The sequence below is a fragment of the Maylandia zebra genome, linkage group LG12 (genome assembly GCF_041146795.1).
Source record: "Maylandia zebra isolate NMK-2024a linkage group LG12, Mzebra_GT3a, whole genome shotgun sequence".
NCBI lineage: Eukaryota > Metazoa > Chordata > Actinopteri > Cichliformes > Cichlidae > Maylandia > Maylandia zebra.
In genome coordinates, this window is record NC_135178.1 from 6,427,665 (window position 1) to 6,455,661 (window position 27,997).

The 27,997-nt window shown below is 43.5% G+C and overlaps 1 protein-coding gene across 5 annotated transcripts in view; it reads left to right on the forward strand.

Moving 5' to 3' along the window:
* The window catches only part of tet3 (tet methylcytosine dioxygenase 3), a 49,681-nt gene extending 35,707 nt beyond the window's left edge, over positions 1–13,974 (forward strand). For all 5 annotated transcript variants that reach the window (XM_004567275.6, XM_076890614.1, XM_024804343.2 and 2 more), the window contains 7 exons: positions 2,871–2,964; positions 4,298–4,506; positions 5,453–5,603; positions 5,796–5,885; positions 6,129–6,266; positions 6,387–6,741; positions 6,886–13,974. In XM_004567275.6, the coding sequence (XP_004567332.3) occupies positions 2,871–2,964; positions 4,298–4,506; positions 5,453–5,603; positions 5,796–5,885; positions 6,129–6,266; positions 6,387–6,741; positions 6,886–8,684 (2,836 nt within the window). In that variant the 3' untranslated portion in view covers positions 8,685–13,974. The remainder of the gene's footprint in view (positions 1–2,870; positions 2,965–4,297; positions 4,507–5,452; positions 5,604–5,795; positions 5,886–6,128; positions 6,267–6,386; positions 6,742–6,885) is intronic.
* The last annotated feature ends 14,023 nt before the right edge of the window (positions 13,975–27,997 follow it).

A 27,997-nucleotide genomic window follows, 5' to 3' on the forward strand; every position in this document is an offset into this window, starting at 1 on the left:
AGAGAGATGGGTAACCTTATTTATGAATAATGTAGATGTAAAAATGAGTTTGGTTTGTGTGAAACTTAAAATTTCACAAGAAATGTCACAAATTAAAGATAAAAAAAATGTGTTGTCACATGTGCATCTATATAAATAGATTGTATATGTGTAGATGTGCATATAAATTAGGTAAATAACATTATTAAAGATCTTTTTTTCTAAATGCTTTTATTTTTAAAGGGCATTTTAGAGAGCAAAGTAACGTAATTTTAAATACTCTTATTCCCTTTATAAATGCAGGGAGGATGGGAAGGTAGAACACCTTTATGGGCCCATTATGCTCCACGTATTGGCAGTATTGCACACAAACAGCAAAGTATCCAGACATACCATTTGTACCAGTACTGAGGGTGCGAGTACTCGCTACAGTGTTCTCCTGAGCGATAGCGACACCCATACTAAACCTCTACGTCAGGTGTATGGGTAGAAGAAGTGAAAACTGGAAGCAAATGTAAAGTTTTTCCAGAAAGTGTCAGACTGTATAATCTCTGTAACTCTCCTGTACTGATAGATCAGTGAATTGGAGGTCAAAACGAACATGATCGTGCACTCGTGTCTTCAACTTGGGGAATATTGCAAAAGGTGACGAGTGCTTGACCAGCTGAAACCAAAATGACACTAAAGTGCAGCTTGTGCCAGAGGACTTGATGGCGCTTTTTGTCTTTGGTACCATTCGCAAGAGGCTGGGTGGACGCGCATAATGAGCCCATTAGAGGGAGGGGGAATCATGTGCAGCCAGACCGGCTACCTAACCACTGAAAAGAGAAGCTCAAATTGCAACACACGGAGGAAGTGTGACTTCCTTTTCTGATAGAAACACCATAACTCCACTTGATCTTTACACCACAAATAATTGCTTGCTCCTGTAATCTCATGTATAGAACCCTTAATAAACAAACTGCAGCTGCAGCCTCAGTAATGAAATTGCTGTTGGGTTATCTTGCAGAAGCATGCCACGAAACAACTCTTTTCAAGGTTGAATTAATGAATATCTTTCTCTGCAGAATGTAAACACACTTTAACCTTTTTTTTTTACCACATCTTTCACTTGTGTTAAGCTTCATTTTCACAATGCTGAATGCTGTAGTAGTTGCTATTCATTGAGAGGCTGGATTTCTGTAGGGCCAATGAGTCATTAGCTCCCAGAGAGCGCAGCTTGAGTAAGTGAGGGGAGGGAGTGTTCAACCAGAGTCCACTTTTTGCTATTTGAGAGATGACGCAAGATGTTAAGCCCCTATAGTCCCTGGCTGACCTTTGACCTACCCCTCACCCTAGCCAGCCACCCCTGTGGTGACAGAGTCTAATCCCCTCCCACTTTCTCAGCCACCTCAGGGTGATTCCTATTCAGGAGGTGCACGGCGTATTCACTGCCATGCCAAATCTGCTCAAGGCTGAGGTTTTCACAATGGCAGGTATCTGGCTGACAGGAGACCTGATATGATCTGTGAACAAACATCTGACAAGGCCCAGTGACATACCCGCGCCCCGGTGCAACCTCTGACCCCCCTCTCCTCCTGTGCAACTACAAACAGACCTGCAGAAATACACACCACGCACCATTAGGACACAAAAACAAACAGAAATGTTTGTGTACAATTGCTAATGCATTCAAGCTACTATCAGCACAGAAATATGTCCAAGAGAAGTCCTTTTGGCCCGAGTTGTTTTGGAAGCTAAGGGATCAGATTTACTCTGCCATGCTTGTGTGAATCTCAGCAGAGGACTGTGAACATGCACTCCTAATCAAGTTGACTTGTTTTTGTCAGGATTGACATATAATGCTACTCCCTCAGACTACTTAGAGGTGGAGAAAAATGAGAAAGGCAAAACGAACATTTGGAATAAAGACTAAGAACCACTGCTGATGAGGTCACTTGTGGCAATAAGAAACCTTTGATTAATATCCCTCAGTGGAAATCTGAAATCTCCTGTTACTGATCAGGTGCTGCTGGAACTGCTACTGAGTAGCCGTTCATTGTCCATAGTTATTGTGTTTTGGTACCAATAGCATTTGGCCAGCATATTTTTCTGCTCTCTTAATCAGTAATGTCACACTTTTCCATGGTTTTTGAACACATGGACAAACTGGAAAGTTTTCCCAGTTTTACAACATTTTTTGAAACACAGTACCTTTAGAAACTGTACCTGCACCTAACTACATGTGTGTAGTCTTTTGGAGGGTTTGAGTATAGCTCTTAAAGGTGACCTTCCTTGGTTGCTGTTACAGTCAGTTCTGTAAAATTCAAAGAATAAGGTCAGAATATGCAGTTTCTTTTTGAAGGTTCAGGCTTTCACGCTTCTGTGAATGCTCCTTTTTACACCATTTTTCTACTTTTGGATCTGTGTGATGTCAGTGAGAGTGGATATCCTGAATATGACCATCTCACAGGTACAGAGAACTGGCTGCATGAACGCCACACCTACCTGAGATTTAGGCCTTCTGTTTGTGAGACGGTAGCTATTCAGAATAAAGCTGGCTTAAAGGAAGCTGAACACTTTGTTCTACACAGTGAATGAATTTAGGGGTCTTCATCAAGTCTGACTTGAGATAAACAAGGAATATTTTGAAATGTGCAAAACTTCATGTAACTTTTCTAGTTACATGGAGCTGGAAATGAGCATAACAAGTCCCCTGCAGCAAAACATGAAGGTTCAGTATTTAAATGCCCCAGTTCCTTGTGGTTGGTTTGGTTTCTCTACGGAGACAAAACATAGAAATGACTGCAGTGTGTTTTTATATGTAGGACATTGAGAGTGTCAGGTTTTTGTGTCACAACACTAAAGTCAGACATGCAGTAAAACAGTGAATTGCGTCTCTCTGTATGCAGGTTTGGAGAAAAGGGGGAAGCCATCCGGATTGAGAAGGTGGTTTACACAGGCAAAGAGGGAAAGAGTTCCCACGGATGTCCTATTGCTAAGTGGGTAAGTAGCATCACAGCACATCCAAAATGCGGTTTTGAAAGATGCTGGATAACTTCCAACACACATGCCTACAACAGACAGTGAGCAATAGTGTTGAGAAACATGTCCCTACACTGTATATAAAGGAGGGACATGTCATAGCTTTTGGGTCTGAAAAGTGAAACCAGTGCTAAGTGCCTTTCTAACAGCCAGGGGAGTAATATCTTGAGCTGAAGTCTATAAGAAGTTTACTGCTCGTTTGATTCATGCATCAGTAAAAATTATGTTCATTTTATAAATGAATGTTCCACTAAAGAGCCTGTTATACCCTCCGACTGGTATGTGGTGAACAGCACCGGTCAAAAAGAGTTGACGCCCTAGCTGCTGTTGTGCACCTCTTGTTACATGGTGCTACAGCTGCAATCAGGTTGAAGACACGCATGTACAATCGTGTCATTTTTACCTTGGTTTTAATGATGAATACAGAAGCTCAGCGGTACATAGATTATACCGTGGGATATGCTGCAGCAGTTTGAAAAGATGAGGCTTTGCTTCCAGTTTTGCCTTCGTCTTCTCCTGTATCAGCGCTGATGTGGAGCGACGCCTATTGTTCAGGAGAATACTGCAGCAGGTACCTGTGACGCTTTCCGATGGTATCTCCAGGAGTGCACAAAGCGACCAATGGGCTTTGACCAACCAAGGCCCTAAGAGTAAAGAGAGGCTGACCGGGTGCTAACATTTGTGTCAGTTCAAGTGAAAGATAAAAAAGTGAGAGTGAGAGTTTTTTTCAGTGTTTATCCCACCTGCCAACACTGACAGCCTGTCAACAAGCAATTTATGTGACATGTGAGTGTGTGTGCATGTTTGTATAGTGAGGGGTCCTGGGGAGACACACAGGCGAGTTGCCATCCACAGTGAGCAAATCAGTAGGAGGTCTCACTCTGTGACAACTGCCTGGCCTCCTCTCCTGTGTCACCCCTGACACATCCTGCTAATGACTTTATGGATTCAAAACAACCACCCTGCTGAGGGAGGGTGACTGTTTGGGTGTGTTTTAAGACAGAAAGATTAGGAAGCTAGGGGAACTGACTTAAAGAAGTGGTATTCAGTCACAGAAGTGGGTCAGACTTTAGTTCAAGGAGTAAATATCCTTCTTAAATAAAATGTAACCCTCAACTATGTCTGGTTTGTCACTATATCAAAATGTATGGGTGTGCTGGACATCTGCTGGCCAAATGCAGGAACTACAAGGAGCTCTTGGAACATCCTATCAACTGACTGAAATTGTATTTGGCTTTATTAGCATTGGATTTTTGTGTGCGAGTAAAAGCTCACAAGCTTTGTTTCCTGTCAGGTGATCCGTAGAGGCAACGAGAAAGAGAAGCTGCTGTGTATGGTGAGGCAACGTGCAGGCCATCGCTGTGACAATGCTGTCATCATCGTCGTCATTATAGCCTGGGAAGGTGTACCGAGGGCCCTGGCTGACCAACTGTACAGAGAGGTCACAGACACGCTCACCAAACATGGCAACCCCACCAGCCGACGCTGTGGCCTCAATGAGGAGTGAGTAGGGGATGGCTAGTTTTTCATTCTGGATGTCTGTCAGGAAATGGATGGACTTTTGAATATATTGATTTTTGAAGCAGATGGTGTTTAAACTCTGGGTATCTTTTTCACACATGCCACACATGGTTGTCCTGAACATTTATAAACATCCTTAGACAGAAGTGCGTGTGACAACAGTAATGTCTGACTCAGTCCGGTTAGACATTAGCCTGTCTTAAACCTGCCGACTGTCTAGTACAAAGGCAGAGTGGTGTTTCACCCATGTGTGAAAGCACAGGTTATTGTTCATCACATTCACTGCTAGTCAGTCATGTGTCCAGCCTCTTTGCATGTTCACAATGCTTCCTCACTTTAACAACACTATTGTTGTATTTATATTTCCAGTAGTGGGAATAAGTCAGAAGCAGTGGAGAAGTGTGGAAAATATCCTGACCGGATCAAATTTGTCCAAAGTTCATATTCATGACATAAAAGTGAATTTTAAGACAAGAATTACGACAAAAATGAAATGTGTACATTTTGTTCTCTGTTACACTGTTCACCTAGTACCCAGCCCTTCAGCTAACCATGAGTAAATGTTAACACACCCCCGTGTCTGGTGGCTTAGATATGTGAACCACTCACCATCTGGGATGGAGAAATAAGTCTTGCTTCTATCTTCTGTGTAGGCACTGAAGCTGCCTTTGTGTTTCCCTCCAATATGTGTGTAACATATAGTAACTTTGACATATAAAGCAATTTTAATAAAACCGGACATTATTAAAATGTGTGGCTTAAGTCTAAGATGATCTGCTGTAACACCATTCAACATTGATTGCTTCAAATGAAACCAACTGTCTCGCTAACACTCTCAATTACAGTGGTGCACACGAGGTAGTAAAACATGCCAGACTGCACGTCTTCTATGAATGAAGCTCAGTGTGCTCTCTGTCTCCCCCTACAGCCGTACTTGTGCCTGTCAAGGCAAGGATCCTGAAACTTGTGGTGCTTCCTTCTCTTTTGGTTGCTCATGGAGTATGTACTTTAACGGCTGCAAGTACGCACGAAGCAAAATGCCGCGAAAGTTCAGGTTACAGGGAGAACACCCTGAAGAGGTACTCATCACGCGAAAACTGCCTTTTTACAAGCATTGTATGAGTACATATGTATGCAAATGAGAAGATTAATATTATTTTTTTTATTTTAAAATTCTTTTCTCTTCTTGTTCTTTTCAGAATAGCATCTGTAAATTTTAAGATACCACTTTATAGTTTTGTCTGACCTGTGATTCATGTTTTCATCATCAGGAGGAAAAACTCAGGGATAACTTCCAGCTTCTGGCAACTGAGGTGGCTCCTGTGTACAAGCAACTAGCACCACAAGCCTACAGTAACCAGGTGTGTTGTACAGGCACATGTCTATTAGCAAACCAACATAGGAAAGAAGATCTCAGCAGGAGATGTTTCTAAAGACGCAAAACCAACTCGCACGCATTATTACCTTATGATTTAGTACACCTGTGAGGACTTGGCTTTGAGAAAGGAAGCAATCTTAAGTGTTGTGTTTCTGTGTATTTTAAGAATGCAGAAATGAGTCCCTTCCTATAGCTGGTTTAATGCTATCTCTGTCCTTTACTTCAGTGCCAGACAGAGTCCAAAGCTCCTGAATGCAGGCTGGGCTTGAAGGAAGGCCGTCCATTCTCTGGAATCACTGCTTGCATGGACTTTTGTGCTCACGCTCATAAGGACCAGCACAACCTGTACAATGGATGCACAGTGGTAAGATCATTAAACCTTTCTCTTTTTTGCACTGAATAATGGCTACATTGTTAATGAGCTGAAAATGCTACATAAAAAGTGCGGCTGTTTTATCACACACTCTGTGCCACGCTCTACCAGGTGTGTACTTTGACAAAGGAGGACAACCGAACAGTGGGAGAAGTCCCAGAGGACGAGCAGCTCCACGTGTTGCCTCTTTACACGTTATCCCCGACAGATGAGTTTGGCAGCGAGGAGGCCCAGAACCGCAAGATGGAGACAGGAGCTATCCAGGTGCTTAACGCTTTCCGCCGTGAGGTGCGCAAGTTGCCCGAACCTGCCAAGTCATGCCGACAGCGCCGACTAGAGGCAAAGAAGGCTGCCTCAGAGAAGAAGAAAAATAAACTCATCCAGCAAGCAGGAGAGACGCCGGAGAAGACGGGGATCAAAGCCGAGGTCTGCATTAGCAGTTTCCCTCAACCCCAAGGCAATAAAGGTTAGTTTCTGTTTTAGATCTAAGTAACTTAAAATGTCCTTTGTGTTTACCTGTTATCACCGGATTGTAAAAGCTGAAATACTTTAAGATTTTGACTTGTTTGTAACCCATTTTCCTTACTTTTCTTTTGTGTCAAACAAACAGCAATTATAAAACAAGAGGTGAAGCCCAACATCAAAAAGGAACCCTTAAACGGATCGATAGATGGATATTCTGTGCAAGCAGTAGACCCAGTAAATCCCATGTATACAAACCCCGTCTTCTATGCAAGGGGAGGCCTCCCCACAACTGGCCAGCCCTCTGCACCTGATACAGTAAATGGTTTCCACACCAGTTTGCCCCCAATGGATTATGCCTACTACAGGTGCTCACCCAATACACTTTTCCCCCCTGTACTGAGGACCTATGAGGGTCGAAATGGCTCTTCGCCCAGAGCTGGCTGTAAAGCTGTCCAGGTAGATCAGAAGCCTGACATTCAAAACTTTCAGTCCAGGGTGGCTCTTTCCTGCTCCAGCCAAGCAGAGCAAACCAACCAACCAAATCACACGACTTACACCCAGGCACCAGTTTATAGCCAATCCCGTCCTTCCTCTGCCTCCTCTGAGTCCTCCAACAGAGGCACGCCGGTCATCAAACAGGAGCCTATGGATGTGCCAGTCTATGAAGGCACGCTTCCGAACCAGGTCGGAGCCAACACATCAAGAAGCCCCTCGCAACCTGTGACCTGGCCTGGGCACAAGCTTAATGGAAGTTTTATTCCCACCACTTGGGATGCCCATCAGAAGCATAAACAAAGTTCCGAGGCCTCATCGGAGAAACAGCAGCAGTTTCACCAGCATCTCCAGCAGCGGCAGGCCTCTCCTTACCCGCAGCAGTGGTCATCCTTCCTTGGCTTAAACACTATGAGGGCTTCCCCTGCCCCATCACCGTCACTCCAGGTACCTCCCTCTCCATCTCCATCCCCTCAGCTAGGCACAGTGGTCCAAGGTAACATACATCAATCTTCCCCACGCCCTGGCACTCCACGCCCAAGCACCCCTCACCCAGTAACCCCACAGCCCGGTGTCTCTCACGCAGGCCCACTTACACCACGGCCAAGTACCCCACATCCAGGCACCCCCAGGCACTGGGCGAGCCCTGTTGCTAGCCCACAGCCGCAAACATGGGGCATGGGGCCTTATAGTCCTGGTATGAAGCACAGCAATCCTGCAGGGGCCTATCCCGACAAGATCTGGTCCAAGACTGGAGAAAGTCGGTGTTCCACTCCGGTTGGGCCCCAGGAAAAGGCCTGGAAGTCTTTTGGAGGTTCTGTGGCAAGTAACACCCCTTCCCCTGCTCCAGAGGGTCGCCTCTTCCCCGATGCCCTGCAGCAATCAGATCAGGCCTGCTACACGCCCAGCCGAGCAGAGAGCGACGTCGAGAGCACCAAGAATTGCGAAGAGGACGAGGATGAGGTCTGGTCTGATAGTGAGCACAACTTCCTGGACCCTTACATAGGTGGGGTAGCAGTGGCACCAGCCCACGGCTCCATCCTAATCGAATGTGCTCGTCGGGAACTACATGCTACCACTCCACTCAAAAAGCCTGACCGCTCCCACCCCTCCCGCATCTCCCTGGTCTTCTACCAGCACAAGAACCTCAACCAGCCCATGCATGGCCTGGCTCTTTGGGAGGCCAAAATGAAGCTGCTGGCAGAGCGAGCACTGCAGAGGCAGCAGGAAGCAGCTCTCCTTGGCCTCTCCCAGGAGGATATCAAGACACTCGGGAAGAAACGCAAGTGGGGCGCTACGGCGGCAGGCGCTAGTCCAGGACCTGGACAATCTAAAGACAAGAAGGAGGGGCCGGTGACGCGGTTATCCCCCTCGTTCTACACCACCTCTACGGTTACTGTGTCTCCCTATGCCTCCACCGTCGTCACGGGGCCCTACAGCCACTTTGTGTGAGGACACATAGACACAGAGTGACTGATAGCTACAGAGTGGTGCAGTGGAGGGCTGGAGAGAGAGCACTGAGCAGAATCAATGTCTCTCAGCCGTCCCGCAGTCTGGCATCCCTCCATCCTGCCTCCCTCTACAGTCCACTTGGAGGAGGGGGACATTTTTATTGTTTTTTACCTCATGTCAGGCAGTGGTTTGGGCTTCAGACACACTGCCTGTGGTGCTCTTCCTCTCTTTTCCCCGGAGAGGAACTCCATTGCTTTTTCTTGTTTATAGAATTTTAATGATTCTAATTATTGCTATTATTATCAATATTATTATGATTGTTACTGTCAATGTTGTTATTACAGGTATTATTATGATGAAGACTTGTTTTTTTTTTATTATTGCTCTTTTCATTAATGTTATTATTAATAAGGTGACCTGTTTTGTTTTGTTTTTATATTTTTGTTAAATCAATCAGTCTGAGTTTGACAGACTTGGACACTTGCTTTTTCCATGTTTGGAAAACATGCACCCTTCCCCCCCACTTGACTTTGTTCTTATCAATCTTAAAGCTGTACTTAGATAAGGAGGAGCCATTATCTCCCTGATACGGCAGAAAAATCAACAATATAGTCACCACAATCATTTCTTTTAGTTTATAAAGCCATTTCTGGGCCTTTTTAAAGAATAATCACAATAATCACCATTATGAAGATCCTGATCAAAAGTATTGATTTTTAATGAATCAGTACCAGCATCACCACTGTCAAATACGCCACTGACAGTATGTTTTTTCATTATAGCAAACAACCATCTACACAAATATTACAAAAGATAAGAGTAAGGAGGGAAATCACCAAAGCCCTTTTGCTCCAGGCACCTAGAAAAAGCGCAGCGATTGGTTTCAAGTGTCATGCTGAAGGAAGAAAATGGTCCCCGGGCTCAGAATAACTCTTAACCATTACTGCGAGAAACCTTTGCAGCTTGCCTTGTCGTGATGATGAGATGATGCGCTCCTCCTACTCTCCCTTCTAGCTTCTGACTGGTGCTCAGCTTCCTGCTCTGATCGATTTCCATTCCGCTACTCTTCATGGCACTCGATGCTGTATTTAGGTGCTCTAACTCAAATTTGGCTCAAGTAGTATTTGCAACTAAAAAGTTTGTGTTTCGGCCCAGGTGGGATACCAGAACACTGGGATTTACTGCTTTTAACACAAAGGTGCAGAACTTGTGTCGTGCTAGGGAAAGGTCCTAACGAGTTATCTCACAGAAGCTTTCCTGTGCTCTGTGCGGAGAACTGAAGTTCTCACACCCGGTGCTCCACAGAGGCCAAAACAAGCGATACTACTTGTGTAAGCCATTTAACCCAGATCTGCTATTCCCACAGGTGGCACTCTTTTATCTTCCTATAACATTCAAGTAGGAGTGAGCACTTCCCAGTGTAAACTCTAGAGGGCAGCGTCGACTGCTGTTTCAAAGTGGTGTGTACAAACAAACCTATAAGCACTTGGGATTCATTTAGATGGCAGCCTTGTCTCATTGTTGCTTTAACCATCCATGGCCACTAGAGGGGGCTATCCACCCTGCTCGCTGACCATAGATTGGACTTGATAAAACAGCTGAAGGCAAAGCTGACATTAAAAATGTGCCACAGATGTGAACCGGAAACCCATCGTGGGTTGGAGCAGCAGGAAACAGTGTTGGGACAGCAGTGCTTTTGGTGCTCACACACACACTCTGGTGCTCTCCTATTACACTTGATTTACTGTGAAGGGCCCACTCCTTTCTCTGCATGGTGCTGTCATCTTTGAGCAGAGTGAGGCGTGTCCTTCTGCAGGCACCTTGTCACCGCAGAGCCAGCCAATCAAAATGGCCACCGTGTGGTTCAGCTCCACATTGGGCTCAAAAACTGGTTTCCTTTAGAGGAGTTATTATTTTATTTTATTTTTTGCAGTTTGTTGTGGCATGTAGTGATTTTTGTCTCAAACAAAAAGAAAAGTACACTGTACAGGGCAGAGAAAGCACAGTCATTCACTGCATTTCTTGGTAACCCATTTAGCAGTGCTTTTCACAGAGAAAATAGTACTGAGAGATAAAAGGGAAACCGTAGAAAATTTCTGTAGCTTCCAGGGTTTGGCGCCGAACGTGAGCGCAACAGATCGATGAATCTCTCACTTTGCGTGCGTGTGAGTCTGAAAAGAGCCAAAGAGAGAGACTATTTGATAGCCTGGTGAGAGTCCTGTAAATCGCTCGTTTTTATTTTCCTTTGTGGTCACATGGTTCACCTGCAACATGTGTCAGAAATGAAAATGAGAGACTGCTGATGCAAGCCGACTCCCAGCTGCTGGGCGGTCGTTTGGGCCAAGGCCCTGGTCATCTGTGAAAGACCCTGTTACCTCTCCCGATTTTCTCCAGCTCTCTACCTCACGCTGTAGAGACACTGGTCACAATCACGACTTGCTACTGAGGGCAGAGAATCATGCATGTCCCTTTGTGTGCTCTAGATCTCCACACTCATTTTAACCTGCTTTTTTTTTTTTTTTACTCTTATTTATTACTACATGGTGATAATGATAATGATTGTCTTTGATGTTATTGTTTTTTTTCATCATTTTTTATATAGCTAATACAAATTGTACATAAAGAAGAAAAGATTTATAAAAGCACTTTTAATCTTGATTTTAATGACACAGAAAGAGCCGATTATTGACAACTTGAAGCTTCTTTTTTTTTTTTAAATTTCCTCAAGAGAGAGATAAAAAATGTAAATATCAAACTATTTAGGTAAGATTATTTAACTTGTGAGGAAAGTAACAAAACCACGAATGACATGGGGGTATTTTTGAAGTCTCTGACAGCCCTGAACATCAGTAAACAACACTTGGCCCCAATGTGTTGTGTGCAAATCTGTGCTTAGTCACTCTGCTGTTTTTGCTTTCCTAATACTGTACCCCCTGTCGGCATGCGACTGACAGAGCCCCAGAAATTTCTGAAAACGATTTAGTCAGCCCAATTCTGTAACATGAAACCACACTCAGCTGACTCACTGGCAACAGTAAAGCGAAAATAAGAGATCCCCCGTGTTGCAGTTGTGCTAATGTATGAATTTAGAGTTTTAGCTTGACAGCTTTCAGTTGTTGTTATTTTCAATTTTGTTGACATTCTCAAACTCTGTGACAGATTCATGACAGCATCGTATTTTAAAAAAACCCCCAAACAAATGCCAAAATCTGAATAATGTGATTCCCACATTCCCACGAGCGTGATAAGAGTTACCTCTTGGCTAGTTTACTAGCTTGACTTAAGCAGCTGATTAGCTTAGCTTAGCATATTGGCTGAAAACATGGGGAAACAGCTAGCCTAACTAAAATCAAACTGCCAGCACTTTAAACCTCTTTAACACACGTTAAGTAAGGTTTGTCAACACCATTGTCACATTGGTTTTACAGGGGGTTACATCCCAGGCTAACAAGACCACCAGCAGATATTTCATAAAAAATAAAAAAGAATCACTGCTTCCAGCCTGGAAACAGTCTGGTACAAAGTCCTCTGAAAAGAAAAAAAAATAACAAAAAGGAAACAGAGAAAACAGAGTGAGCTTTAAAGCTGCTGGCGGGCAGATTTTGTTACCTATGTTGCTTCCTGTGTGCCCGGTCTTTATGCTGATCTCAGCTGTCTGATAGCTGCGGCTTCATATTTATCATACAGACGTTAGAACAGTACAGAGTTTTTCTTCTGAGTGTCAACAGGAGAGAGAATGGGAAGTTTTTCAATGATGAACTATTATTTACTATCAAACACCCCCCCTATAACTATACTGACTGCCACGGAGCCAGTCTGAGGTGAAACATTGGGCGACGCTTTAATGAGTTACTGCCCAGCAGTCTTTGTCAGTTGTGTTACCACCGCCCTGCTTGCTTAGATGTGTCATCATTATTATTCGCTTCAGCTTTTGTAATAGCCAAGTATGCACGTGGCAGAAAAATCACAGCTCCCCCGCGGAAGACTGCAGATCTTTCATTTGCCATGATAATTAGGTGACCCACGCCATGTCTAACAGTAGTTTGATGGTGCAGTAACAAGACCCATTTTACGTATTGAGCTTAAGACTTGCCCATATATTAGTCACACACACACACACACACACACACACACACACACACACACACACACACAACACAAACAATTACCGAAACAACAAAAGGGTGCTGAGGATATGGTGCATATGATATCTTGGTGACTTTGTACATTTCTAAATGCTTCATAACTTTGGTGGATGGTTCTCATGAGAGGCACCACCTCCCAAGCGGACAAGTACTGAGATCCTGGGGGGTGAGTCGGTTCAGTTGGTGCTATGATGCTATACCTTAAAAATTCACTGTGTTAAAAAAAATACAAAAAAGGAAAAAAAAGCGAGGGATAAATAATTACCACAAATATTTTTCTGAGCTCTTCGAATGTCAAGAGAACTATACTTTTGATTAAAGCAGTTTCACAGGAAGGGAAGCTGCCCTGGTGCTGACTTTATGAAAAGTCTTTTGTTACAACGCTACAAATTTACATCTCTTTTTGAGGGCAGGTGGTGCACTCAAACTGTTGATTACATTCTCTATTAATCTTCATTCCATACTGTACTTGAATTCATTTAAAATAGGACGAGATATAGAATCATATTATATGAAGACTGTTAGCTGGGTTTTACATTTGGTACTGTGCAAGTACCAGAGGCTATTCAAATGATCTTTTGAGTATGTTGTACATGTTCATGTTAACTGAATGCTAAGATATTTGAACGACACAAAAAAAAAAAAAATTGCGTACTGCCTCCCTGTTCCTCTCCCAAGTGATGCACTTCCTTTACTCACTCCCTCTCTTTCTTCTAAATTTTGTATAGTTTTTGACACACATAGATAAACACACATAGATTTGCATCTAACTGTGTATGGCCCACAGTCCTAATTTAACGAACACTTGAAATTTGGGATAGAGACTTGGACCCTGACCCATAAAATTAAATAAAAGGAAAAGAAAGAAAAAGAAAGTGAACCAACACAACTGGCAGCTACATTCCGTTAAGTTTGAGGATTGTTCTTGGTTCTTTATTTTTCATGTCAAGGATGCAGTATGTAAAAAAAAAAAAAAAAAAGGAAAAAAAAGTGTTTTTGTTCAGTCTCTCTCTCTCTTTGTAGCTGTATGGTGTATTATGTGAATACATAGTGTATGTGGTTAAAAAAGAAAAAAAGAATAAAAAACCAACCCACAATATTGTTTTATGTTGCGCGATAAATAATAAAATTGAAGTGAAACACGTGTTCTTCTTAGTGACTTCATTTCTTGGTCAAGTTGTATTTGATTCTGTTTCCAAGTGCAGTGAGGATCACTGAGTCCTGGCCTCTGTTTTGATCAGCCTGCTCAGTGAAGGCTCATCTCATCCACTCCAATCCAATTCAACTTTATTTATATAGCACTTTAAAACAACAAAGTTGACCAGAGTGCTCATGGATCTAAGCACTCCATGGATCATGGATCTAAAAAGGGAAAATTGTAAATATTCAGTGTGTTCTAGTCTTTCAGCCATTGAAAGTGCAGCTGGGGAAAAAATGTGAGGGCATCATAGAGTGGACAAGGGTTAAGAGAGAAAATGGTAACCATTTTCTTTCAATTCAATAAAAACATATTGGCTAGGTTCTCAAAAAATGTCTTTGTGGGGGTGAGAATAGTCCTGCTTTTGAGGGGTCCAAGGCAGCTTTTTTCAGCTTATATTGGTATGTCTGGTCTCCTTTTGTGCATTAACGCCTCTATAACTTCAGACCAATGAATTGAAAGGTTTACATGTTTTTTTTCAAGGCTGTAATTTTTTTCTAATGGTGCCCTATGAGAGTCGTACAGCCGGGCAGGGGGGAGATTACGTCTGCAAAACCCTGCAGCAACAGCCGCTCTCTGGGCCTGTGTGAGATGGTTATCACAATGGAAGGAGGCGGGAATTGTGGAATTTGGCCCTTGCAACTTGGTGAGTCACTTTTGGCTGGAAGCACTTTGTATCCTAGTGAAAATTGCTTGAGCCTAGCCCCTCTGTTGTGCAGGCACTGTTGATGTTCCTGTGCCTGGAGCAAATTTTCTCATGAAAAGGTACTTTTGGGATGGCTGGCTGGTAAACCAGCTGACAATCCAGGCAGTACGCGCACCGTCGGCGCACATCCGCTCAGATGCAAGACCAATAAAATCAGGCCATTATTCGCTCCAGAGTTTTATCAGTACCCTCATGCAATGCCATTGGATTATACAGAGTTCATCAGGCTAATTCCCTCCACCTGGACCTCAGCCTCTCTGACACTGCCCCTCAAGCCCGATGCACCACCCCTCCTCTGCAGTGGAGCCAATGACCACACCTCCCTGCCACAAATTAATTTATCGTTGAGCCACAAGTGGGGTCTTTAGCTCAAACAACACATTTGTTTTGCATTCAAACACAGAAGCTTGAAATGTTGTTTATTTTAAGGATGGTTTGCTTCCAGTCCTGGCATTACTGTCCGAATCCAAATGCAATGGCCTGAAGAAAGTCTTTAGCATTGTTGCAACTTTCCTTTGTCACAACCCAGTGGATCTGGGTTCGGAATACAATGACCTTGAACCTGCAGGTGACCACACCACCTCCTGGCATCCTGCAAGAAAACAATCATATTCTTTAGAATACCAACTTATTTGCTTTCTTAAAACATTTTTTCTTGCATTTGCTATAGAACAGATCTCAAGATAGACAAGCTAGCTGCAATATTACACTAATACCAAAAAACACTGCAAATTTCATATAAACAATCATGCTGTCCATCCATCCACCCATCCATTCAGTGTCTTCAGGGGAAAATGGGAGTGATAAGATTTAAAGTACACGGAGTGGAGGCTGACTGGTAGGGATGGGTATTGAAAAGATTTTCACGATTCCGATTTCATTTTCGATTCTGTTTAACGATATAATACTTTATTGATTCTCTTATCGATTCTTATTTTTTAAAAAGGAGAACACTAAGGTCGATTAGCTTAGAACTTTGTTTTATATCTTCTCTTTAAACAAGATAGAAATTTAGGAGTAACATTGCCTTACAAACCCAACAGTGAGATCTTAAGAAATCAATGGGTCACAGGGTCCCCACGAAAAAAAATGTAAATGTAAAATAATAAAATAAATATTCTTCTGCAGCAATAACAAAGTATAACATAAATTATTCTGTAGCAATTCCACAAGAATATCCAGTAATGTCCCTGCCTACAATTAAACACATTCACTTATCGTAAATCGGGGGCATCTGCTGTGGCAAATAGGTGCAAGCCTTTGACCACAAACTCAGTCACTGCTCTGTGACATTCGTCTATCCTGGCCTGAAAGGAGACGCTACCGGTAGACTGCAGCGAGAACTGCCAGCATCTGAGCCAGACTCTGTCTGTCTCTCTCATCATGGTCACCTCAATGCACAGTAATGGCAGGTTTTGTAATAAGGCAGATCGCGCTAACATAATATGCACTGTTAGTTGATTATTTACCTGCCACATTAACGGGAGAGGACGTGCAAATGTTACCGCTGCTGCTGGGTTGAGATTCACTTGTCCGGAGCGGAATCAAAAACATGACATTCATTTAAGGTCGTCGCGTGTTTTGTGAGCAAATGCTTTTTCATATTCGTAGTTTTTCCTCCCTTAAATGAAATATCTACTTTGCAAGTATTGCAAGTTGCCCTGTATGGAACTCCAAAGTGTTCAAAATTAAATAAATAAATAGGTCATGATGAAATAAATAACAATTGAATAAATAAGACACAGATATGTAATGTGAGAATGAAATTGTGAAATAATGGAAGACATTTTGAAAAAAATGCTCATTATTGTGAAATATATAGCATTCTGCTATATAAATTTACTTATTAATTTGAAATATTATTTCATGGTCATTATTTTTCCCAATAACAGAGATTATTGCTGAGGCATTTTATTTATTTCCAGCCGTTTTTATTCCAAAATGCCCTTTTTTCAAAGTCAGTCTTTACTTCAAAATTCCCGTTTTGTCTATTTATTTCATAATGCGACTTTTCAGCAGAATGACTTTGTCTGTCAATCAAGAGAGACAGGGCGGAGCCAGTTGTGTGATTGGTTGGTCCTTTACTCAGACATTAGGTTTAATGGTGCAAGAACCGGGTTTCGATACCCATCCCTGCTGTAAAATATCGTATTTAATATTGTGTTTAATTAAAAATATTAAGTAGGCTGAACTCAATTTTTAATCAATTTGTTATTAGAACTCAATTTAAGTAAGTTACCAGTACTTTTGATGTATAAACGCTGATCAACTAAATTTATTTGAGTCGGTGGTCAACGCAATCTCCGCCGACGGAAGCGGGTGGGCCAGCAGGGCGGCGTCAGCCAGCGCAGACTTTGCTGTGGAAAACGCACGGACGCGTTCCGGCAGCCAGTCAACCGGATCATTGGCTGTTTTACCTTTTAAGGCAGCATAGAGTAGCTGTAGCAAGTGGGCAGCTCTGGGGAGAAAGCGGTTGTAAAAATTTATCATCCCCAAGAACTCCTGCAACGCTTTAACCGACGTGGGACGCGGGAAAGCCGAAACGGCCTGGACTCTGTCGGGCAACGGAACCACACCTTCAGCGGAAATGCGGTGCCCGAGGAAATCCAGAACAGGCAACCCAAACTGGCACTTGGAAGGGTTGATGATCAGGCTGTGCACTGCCAAACGCTGGAAAACCTGGCGCAGATGGGACTCGTGCTGGCTCGCTGAGCAGCTGGCCACCAATATATCGTCCAGATAAACAAAAACGAACGGCAGCCCACGCAAAACGGAGTCCATCAGCCGCTGAAAGGTCTGAGCGGTACCTTTCAGGCCAAATGGCATGCACAAAAACTCGAACAAGCCGAAGGGGGTAATGACAGCGGTTTTAGGAACGTCTTCGGCGCGCACGGGAACCTGGTGATACCCCCGCACCAAGTCAATTTCAGAAAAAATCAACGTTCCGGCGAGATTGGCAGAAAAATCCTGAATGTGGGGGATGAGGTAACGGTCATTCTCCGTGGCATTATTTAAACGGCGGAAATCTCCGCATGACTGCCACCGACCGTCCGATTTGGGCACCAAGTGAAGCGGAGAGGCCCATGCACTGTTCGAACGCTGTACAATGCCAAGGCGCTCCATGGCTGCAAACTCTTCCCGAGCAACAGACAGTTTCGCGGGGTCGAGGCGGTGCGCACACGCGCACACCGGGGGCCCGACCGTGGGAATATAATGCTCAACCCCATGCTTCGTTACCGTGCTAGAGAAATTAGGGACAGACAGCGATGGAAACTCTGGCGGGTCCGTTTCCCTGGGCTGTGAAAGTGCAAGGCGGCAGGCAGCGACGCGCACTGTCGCCAAAATGCTGATGGTAGAAACAGATGCTCTTTCCACGGTGCCGGCGTGTAGCAATCCCTGCTATCAGCAAGGGGGCGGATGCTCCGGGGGAGGCAGGTGGAGGCGTGGAAGGTGCCGCCGGCGTGTCCGTAGCCAGGGCGTGAACGTCGAAAGTGCGGCTAGCCAGGAGAATGCAATCCGCTTCTTCAACCGGGGAGCGATAATCCTTCGCAGGCAGAAGCGGAGAGTTCGCGAGGACAGCTCTCACGGCGGCCGGTAGTTGGCGGAGGAAATGGTGGGCGAAGAGGAAACCACCGTCATCCTGCCCGAGCAACTATAGCATGTTCTCCATGAGCTCGAGCGCGGTACCGCCACCCAAGCCTGACAGGTTGAGGAGCTTTTCGGCTCGTTCAGCGTCGGAGAGGGCATAGCGCCGAAGAAGCAGCTCTTTGAGGGAGGCGTATTTCCCTTGGGCGGGTGGGTCCCAGAGGAGCGCCATCGCGCGACGGGTGGCCAGCGGGTCGAGCGAGGCCACCACATGGTGATACTTCGTGTCGTCAGCTGAGATGCCGCGAAGGGCGAACTGAGCCTCCACGTGTACAAACCATGACGGATATATATATATGTGTGTATGTTTATCCTGAGTAGCAAAACACAGCAGGGGTTTGAAAACGATATGCCAGGAGTTAGCTGTGCTCGTTGGCTCTATCGAGCCTTGACCTCCCGATCAGCTATCGCACTGGTGGATAACAGAGCTCTCTAAAAACATCGAAGCACTTTTGCAAATATGTGATATTTTGATAAATTAAGTAGATATTTGAGCATTGCACAGCTACATTCTCGCCTGAAATATCTTAAAAGTTTATTTTGTGAATCAGAACGGGTTGGAGCCTGTGTATGCTACTTGTGGACTTGTGATATGGAGACCAAGTACTGTTCCAATTGAAAGTACACATGAAGCAGAGAACGAGAAAAATTCCGGGATGTGTTTTTGCTCCTCCGGTTTTATGGAGCATGTATCGGTGGTGACTTGTGTGGACTTGGTACAGCTAAATATCCCAGAATGCATTTAATCCAAAACTCAAATGTGACAATGGCTACTTTTTCTGCGTCACAAAATAAACTCTAAAGATATTTTCAGGTTATTTTCAGATTACATATTTGCAATTTTTTAATGCTTTGTGGCAGCTTTTGAACATCTGTGGCATCTATTAATGTCAAATCTAGCCTTTCTTTAACAACATAAGCAAACTGCTTTTATATTTAACGACTTTTCTGTTTAATTACATTTTAAATAATAATAACAATAACAATAGTATTTATTTTGTTAAAAAAATGTGTTTAAAAACAAGTTTTGTGGTGAAAGCTATAATCCAGATTAGTGGCCTGTTAAATGGTTAAAGTCTAGGTTGGCTTTGTACTTGAGAATAAAGTAATATAGGTTGTCCTTCTAAATAATCAAGTTAAATTCCACAGTTGAATCATAAGAAACATTATACTTACATATAAACCCTGCCATATGTTAGATCTGGTCATTTTGCTTATTAGAAACTTTATATATTGGAAGTTAACTTTTAACAAGCATGTAATGATTATATTTAAATTAGGTGGTCTTTTCTTAAACACATATCTCTTCAGGCATAAACTGACAGTGCCAATACTACACATTCAGACACAGTAGTAGATGGTGTTTTTAATACTATATGTGTTAGTCTAATTTGGTTGTATGGGGTCTACATGGACCTTCTGTGTTGTAAGTTATAGTGATTACACAGCCATTAAGGATCAAATCAGCTTCTAAAAAATTTTCTGTTTTTTCTCCCTCTGCTTGCTTCTTACTGTCTTTTAGGCTCGGGACCAGCACTCCTGTTGTTGGACAGAAAGACATCAGTAAGTATTTTGGTTTTCCAATATATTAGCAACTGTCAGTAACATTTATATTAATCAGGCTGAACTTTAATCATACTTTAGATCAGCCTGTTTTACTTATTTTTTTATTTGTGCTTTGCTTTGGGGAAGTTGTTTCTTCACTGATCTTTTCCTGTCTTCTGTTATTAGACTTGAGATAAGACTGCACTATGCTGTTGCTGGTGACTCCAGTTATTTCTACAAGACATGCTGTGTAAGTAAACAAACAACAACAGTTTGGTCTGAAATCTTTGAAAGATCACATCCCCCAAACTTAGTTTAGAGGGTCTACACTGTATATAGTCTGCAAATTTTCTAACAGCAAAATTTGTTTTGTGCCCAAATCATTTTACACATCATTAGAATAAAAGTTATTGGCCATGTTTGCATAGCCCTTTTTAAAATGATGCTTTCATGACATTATTGTGTGTTGGGTGGTGGTCAGGGCTATCCAGACTGACAATTGGGACATTCAATGTCACCTCTCCGTTGGGGAGGGGGCCTGAGATTGTCTAAATTGGAGTCTGTTTTATACCAAATGCAGAAAAAATGTTTTAAGAAAGCAATTAAGTTCATGTTCCAAAAAATATGATTGTTTGCTTGCAGGACACCAGGAGAGATGAGTCCTCCGTCACAGATGGTGTGGTCAGTGAAGATGGTCGCCTGCAGGTTCAAGCTCATTGCATCTCCAACCCACATCCACTGCCACTGTACTTAAGGGAAGTTAAAGACTTTCTTTTGCACTTACATTTGGATCACCTCGATCCATGATAGTCATTCAGGCAGTAATGCCTGGACTGGAAACAAGCATCCTTAAAATATTACAACATTCCAGCTCCTGTGTTGGAATGAAAAACAAATGTGTTGTTTAAATGAGATACTGCAACTTATTTTCAGAATAATTAATAATAATTAATAATTAATAATAATTAATAATATTCTAATTAAGAATAATTAAATCTGAGACTTTGTTTCATTGTAAGATTATAACAGTGATGGCAATATAATTGTTTGTTGTTCAGCAGAACAGTGTCCAGTATGTTGGCTGTTACACTTTGTTGTGTTTGAAAATAAAAGCTGTGTGAGTGGTGGTTCAGTCCATGTTATTATTGTGTGTATGAGGGTACAGTTGTCCATTGTGGGTGTGTGTATGTCCAGTCCATGTGTTAACGTGGGTCAGATGTCAGGAGGCAGAGTTCAGGAGTCTGACAGCTGTGGGGAAGAAGCTGTTCCGGTACCTGGTGGTCTTAGTCCGGAGGCTCCTGTAGCGCCTCCCAGAGGGCAGGAGGGTGAAGAGTCCCTGTGATGGGTGACTGGGGTCTTTGATGATTTTCCCAGCCCTTTTCAGACACCGCTTCCTGTAGATGTCTTTTATGGCAGGAAGTGGTGCTCCGGCAGTTTTCACAACCCTCTGCAACGCCTTCCAGTCTGAGGCAGAGCAGTTCCTGTACCAAACTGTTATACAGTTGGTCAGGATGGTGCAGCGATAGAAGTCTGAGGACAGGTGGTTCTTCCTCAGAGTCCACAAGAAGAAGAGGCGCTGGTGAGCCTTCTTGACCAGCTTGGAGCAGTTGTTCGTCCAGGTGAGATCCTCGGAGATGTGGACTCCCAGGAACTTGAAGCTGCTCACACGCTCCACAGCCGTCCCCTTAATGTGGATGGGTGGATGTGGGTCAGCATTCCTCCTGTAGTCCACGATGAGCTCCTTGGTCTTCTCGGTGTTAAGCAGCAGGTTGTTCCTGTCGCACCACTCAGCCAGACGATCCACCTCCTCCCTATAGGCGGCCTCATCGTTGTCACTGATGAGGCCAATCACCGTGGTGTCATCTGCAAACTTAATGATGGTGTTGGAACCATCGGCAGGTCTGCAGTCGTGGGTGAAGAGGGAGTAGAGGAAAGGGCTCATCACACAGCCTTGTGGTACACCGGTGTTCATTGTGATTGTAGATGAGCATCGGTTATCCAGCCGGACATGTTGGGGGCGGTTGGTCAGGAAGTCCATTAACCATTTGCAGATGAGGGAACTGATGCCCAGGTCTGTCAGTTTCCTGATGAGTTGTGAGGGGTGGATTGTATTGAATGCTGAACTGAAGTCTATAAACAGCATTCTGGCGTAGGTGTTGTTGTTGTCCAGGTGTGAGAGGACAGAGTGCAGTGCGATGGAGACTGCATCCTCTGTGCTCCTGTTCTGGCGGTATGCGAATTGGTGGGGGTCCAGGGTGGGGGGGAGACAGGATTTGAAGTGATTGGTGATTGGTCAACCAATTAAAAAAAAAAATCAACATGTGGTATTTGGTTGTTTAGGAAGAGGGGAAAGTTTTGGGAGTGACAGTAATGGCAGCGAGACAGAGCGAGCGAGTGAGAGAGAGAGTTTTTAGATGTGGGAGATTTGTGACGTTTAGTGTGGCGTGTATACTTGTCACACAGTGGAAAATTGTGTTTTTATATTTTGTTTTGGATCAGACTGTGTTGGTACATAGTGTCGATTTTATTTGCATGATTTTATTGTAATAGTGATATTGCATGTTTGTTTATTGATATTCCTATTGCATGATTTTATCCCCATATTTATAGTGTGTGTTTAGTGTTGATTGAACAATATGCTTTTTTTTATTCCACTGTGGATTAAGCGGACAATTGTAGGCACCTGTGAGGTGGGGGCGTTCCCCGAGGTGGCCTATCAGCCGCCAAACTGACTTAAGGGAGATAGTGAGCGCAAAGACTGAAAGAGAGACACACAAAAAGTGAAGAGCTGGAAACAAAACGTGTGCAAGCCAGCATATGAAAAGAAGGACCTCCGGCCTGACTGTGGGGCGCCACGAGACATTCGGCGATCGGCCAGCATAACCCGGCGATCCAGTCCCGACGGACAGAATAGCGACCGTGGGAGGCGACGCGTGAAATCCACAGTAGGGCAGGGGTACGCCTCTGCCTGCATCTGTGAGTATCGCTTTCCCACTGTTGGGCGCTAGGCGTAGCTTTGCCGGGGAAGGGTAACAGCGGCTGCGCCGACAACGTTGCTGGCCCGTGTCTGTTGTTTCAGGGCGGAGCTACGAGGGAGGCCGTGCGCGGGTGTGGAGAGTGGCTGGACTGCACGATCGCGCACAGTCAGGTGGAGATAGGAGCCTCCTCCCTGGTCTTCTGCTGGCGAGATTCCCCATCCCGGAAGAGGAGTTCCTCTCCTGTCTCTTTCAGCTCAGGAGAATTTGGGGGGGGGGGAGTTTTTAGCATAGGGAAAAACATTCATTTAGCTTTGTGTTTTTAGTGTTTAATCATTCCTGCCGGCCGGGTTTTTAGCGGGTTGTAAACACTATTTTTATTGTATACGGGGATTTTAGCTTGTATTTGGGGTTCTGACCGTGTTTTATCCTGAAAATAAATGGTGTGTTTGAAGCCAGCTAAATTTCTGTGCTCTGAGCGCTGACCCACTCACTCCCCTTTCTGCTTGTATGTATACAGACGTGGTGGTGAAGATTTAGGTCCACCAGTTTAGCGGCTACATAATTGGTGTGTTGTGTTGTCTTGTGTAGTCGTTCTGTTGTGTAGTCGTTTTGTTTTGTGTGTCAGTGAGGGCACTAATGAATGTCACAAAGGCACATTTGCAATGTAAACACTCTCACTAAGTAGAAAACCAGTGGAGTGATACATCTCCTGTTGTCAAGCCTGCTGGTTTATCTTTGTGGTGTTCTCCTCTGTCTTTTGGTGGGAAAACATTTTTTTACTGGCACACATAATTTGTGACACCTGATTGTTCTCTCATTTTAGTTTTAGTAATATTTTTAAGTTGTTGTACAAAATAAAATTAAAAAAACCCCGGCAGATGTATTGGTTGCATTTTTAGATAAATAGTTGTATATTATTACAAAATGTACAATTTATATTTGCATTTCAAGTTATAAAAAATTACTCAACATGTCTGTGTGTTTTTGTACAATAAAAAAAAAATACTACCAGGATTTTAAGTTCTTTGTGTGATTTCAGATCAGTAATACTAATGCAGTATGTCAGTGAAAAAACAACTAAATTAAGTTGCTTGCTGAAAAGAATGATACCAAAGAAGGCAAGGGGGAAAAAATAAAATGAAACAATTTGAGGGTGAAATACAAACGTAAACTCTAAAGGAGTAAAAAAAAGACCGGTTGTATTTCAGACCTCAGTGGGTTAAATCAACAAATCATGAAAAAATAGATTAAATTTATGTTCACGACAGTGCAGATTTCTGACATTTTGTGTAAATTAAGCATGTAACAATGTGATTGTTTTCTAACAAAAAACAGTGTGAAACTTAAGTTAGACTTGTGTTTGTAATTGAACCGCCCCGTGTTGTGTATGTAACCCACATTTGAGTATGGCTTAGATAAAATATGCCAGAATGAGAAAAGAATCATTAATCTAAGCAGCACACTTCATTTATAATGAATAAACCATAGGTGCAGCAGTTAAGGAGTTAACTGTTCTGGTTTAGACACGTGTTACTCTAGGCCAATGAGCTGCTGAAACGTGGTACAGGCTCCGCCTGCCGCCCCTGCCTAGGAGGACACAGATTTTTCTCTTCTCTCTTTTTCGCTAGCAAACCTTCCATGAGCAAGCTAGTGAGGAAACGAGACACGGCGAATTATTGAGACAAGGTATGAAAAAGAGTAATATAAGCGGAGAGTTAGCATTCACCGTTTACTAAAACTATTTTATTGTTTGTATATTGCTAAGACGAGTAATTAGCTGGTTCTTTTTACATTGCTTAGTCGAGAAAGGTCGGGAGTTAGAGACGACGCCATTTCATCGGTCGTGCGCCATCTCGCGCTGCTCCGTCTTTCTAATTCTGAGATCGGTGAGCAAAGTATTTTACTTGTTCATTATTTATCGGTGTTTCATGAATGCCTTGCAAGTAAAATTTTTCCAGTGTTTAATGATAATTGTTTAGGAATGTTCTGTAGGAAACTTTGTTCAATTTACTGAAACCCAGTAGTTGAAGCGAATGTGTGAATTGTGATTTTATGAGGAACTTAATATGTCCCATGACACTGTCGTTGACAGGTCAGGTTTTTTTTTGTTGTTTGGTTTTGTTTTTTTGTTTCTTTGGTTTGTATCTTCCTGGTGCATTCCAACGGATCCTGAAATTGATGGCGTTGAAGGACCAATTGACTTTGTTCTGTCCTGCACATCAGAGTGTGGTAGGCCAGATGCAACAAAACAGAAACACATCACGCCATTTTGTACTAGTAGTCCCCCTTCTTCACATACATCCCTCTGGACTCGCAGGTGGGTTGTTATAAGGACTTGGGTTCACGGACTCTGTACATTCCATAAATGTGAACAAAAGTGAGTGTGAGCGGTTGGAAATAACCCTCCAGCTGATTAACTGTTGCTAATTGTAATGAAATCTGTGAAAATGCAAGTAAGTGTTAACATTTATATGCTGATGATTGAAATTGTGGTTCATTGTTGGATGTGAACTGTACTTCTAGAAAGGGTGCACCCAGGTAAGATTTTTTTCTCATCGAGTGATTACTGTGATTTTGCCAAAAGGTATCATTGAGAGAGTACTGGTACCGAAAGGGAATAATTTAATTTGTAAATGTTTTGTATGTTTATCATAATGTTCTGTTGTTTCTAAATGAAAAGAAAAATACAACTCCGGTAACTTTTCAAAACTCGCGGTTGTCTGAGTCTCATTCAGTTCGCCTCTCCTGTACGTAGCCGAACCTACTGGTCCAAATCATTGAGCTCTTTGGTGTCAAATTTGGGTGACGTGCCGTTTTTGATCTGGGAGTATTCGAAACACGCACATGAGTGTTACAGTTGGCGAGCCAGCCAGGAGTTATTGTGAAACTGCATGAGACTCATCTTATTAAGTATTACAACGATAAGAAACAATCAAAACCGAGTTTGACAAAATGGACGTAGTACTTAAAGAGGCAATTAAAATCCCTAACGCAGTAATCATAAAAGGGCTTACTAACAGCGACCTCGATGAAGAAGTAGCTATTTACCTGGGGAAAAACGGTTCAGTTAGCCGCCACATCCGTATAGATGATCCGCATTCTGAATTTCACAGGCAGATGATAGCTGAGTTCAATCATGCCAGTGCAATGGATACTTTGAATCCCCTTTTGCCACAGACTATCCAAAGTTCTGCTCAGCCTGAAGTCACGTTTGAGATTAGGAGTTTAACTGAGGTGTATGCAGCGAATGCAAGGAATGTCACCAGAGCATACATGAGACAACTGTCTGAAATGGCCAATCTTAGTGGCCACTCGCTAGAAAACATGCCCAAAGAGGGGCTAGCTAACTTAAACGCGCCCCCTCTATCCTCTCAGCCTACAGTTTCTCCCCCTGTTAACAGAGGCGAGACAAGGTTGCATGCACAGGGTGACCATTCCCCCAGCCAACCTGCTGCCGATTTCTCACAGTCTACGGATTCGATTCCAATCTTAAATCAAAACCTGATCGATCTTGACTCACCGACCCAGTTCCATCCCACACTTGAGCTTAACCCGCCCAATGTCCGGCGGGTGGTAGTTGAACATGTGGTGCGCAGTAGTGAAGTTTCTTCACACTCGCCCATGCCGAGTAGGATTAGAGCTTTCTCTGGGCGCATTCCCCGCCCTAACAGTGAAGCTGATTACGACGCCTGGCGCACAAGTGTTGAAGTCCTCATGAGTGATCCAGCCGTTTCTGACTTGAACTGCACACAGAGGATACTTGACAGTCTTCTGTCGCCTGCCACAGACGCCACTAAGCATTTAGGTCCAAATGCTAGACCCTCTGAGTACCTGAGAGTACTCGATTCTGCGTTTGGAGCCGTCGAAGATGGCGACGAGCTCTATGCGCGATTCATGAACACACTACAGAATGAAGGAGAAAGACCATCAGCCTATTTGCAAAGGTTACATGTCTGTTTGACCAAAGCAATGCGACGAGGAGGTGTCGATGTGTCGGATTTTGACAAGCAATTGTTAAAGCAATTTCTTCGTGGCTGTTGGGAGGACAGTCTCATCAGTGACCTCCAGCTAGGACAAAGAAAAGAGAGCCCACCTTTGTTCTCTGAGCTACTCTTGCTTCTACGCACGGAAGAGGACAAGCAAGCCTCAAAAGTCCGTCGTATGAGACAACATCTTGGTCAGAGCAAACCTGGCCCTAGTAATCCAAAGCACTGGGCCATGTCAAATGTACAAACAGCAAGTAGCTGTGAGTCTGACCTCGATGTGTTAAAGAAACAAATTGCTGATTTGAGTGCACAACTTAACAGTTGGAAAATAGAAAGCCAAAAGCAAAATCAGCCCAAGCACTCAAAGTCAAAGTGCCACACAGTTAATGCCAAAGTCGAAGTCTACCCCACGAAAAGGAAGGCTTCGACCACACAGAACTTTGCAAAAGCCAACGCAAAGCCGCGTCCTTGGTACTGCTTTCACTGTGGTGAGGACGGTCATATTGCCTCATCATGTGAAAACGAACCAAATCCATCCTTAGTGGCCACGAAGAGAAAACAGCTGAAAGAAAGGCAATCTAGTTGGGAAGCATCAACTAGGGCCAGTGAGGAGCCGCCTTTAAACTAATCCCAGCCTCCAGTGTGGGACAAGTGGGGGCTGCCGGAGACAATTCTCGTCCCAAGCCACAACGTGCCTTTTCAAAGGAAGTTCAGTCAAAAGCGCCGTCTATACACCTCCCAAAGGGTTTGGTCGGAACCAAAACTTCTGCTACTGTCAACATCGCTGGCAGAGAAACGAACTGTCTTCTTGATACAGGGTCACAAGTGACAACCGTGCCTCAGAGTTTTTATGAGAAGCATCTCTCAGACTTGCCTATAAACCCGTTGGGCGATCTCCTAGACGTAGAGTGTGCAAACGGCCAATCTGTCCCTTATCTAGGTTATGTGGAACTCTCAATCACCTTTCCCAAGAACTTTGTGGGTTCGGATATTAGTGTTAATACCCTAGCATTAGTTATCCCCCCTCTGCGAGCCGAGGTGCGAGAGCAGATCCTTTTTTTTTTTTTTTTTTTTAAATTAACAACAACTTTATTTGTATTTCTGAACCAT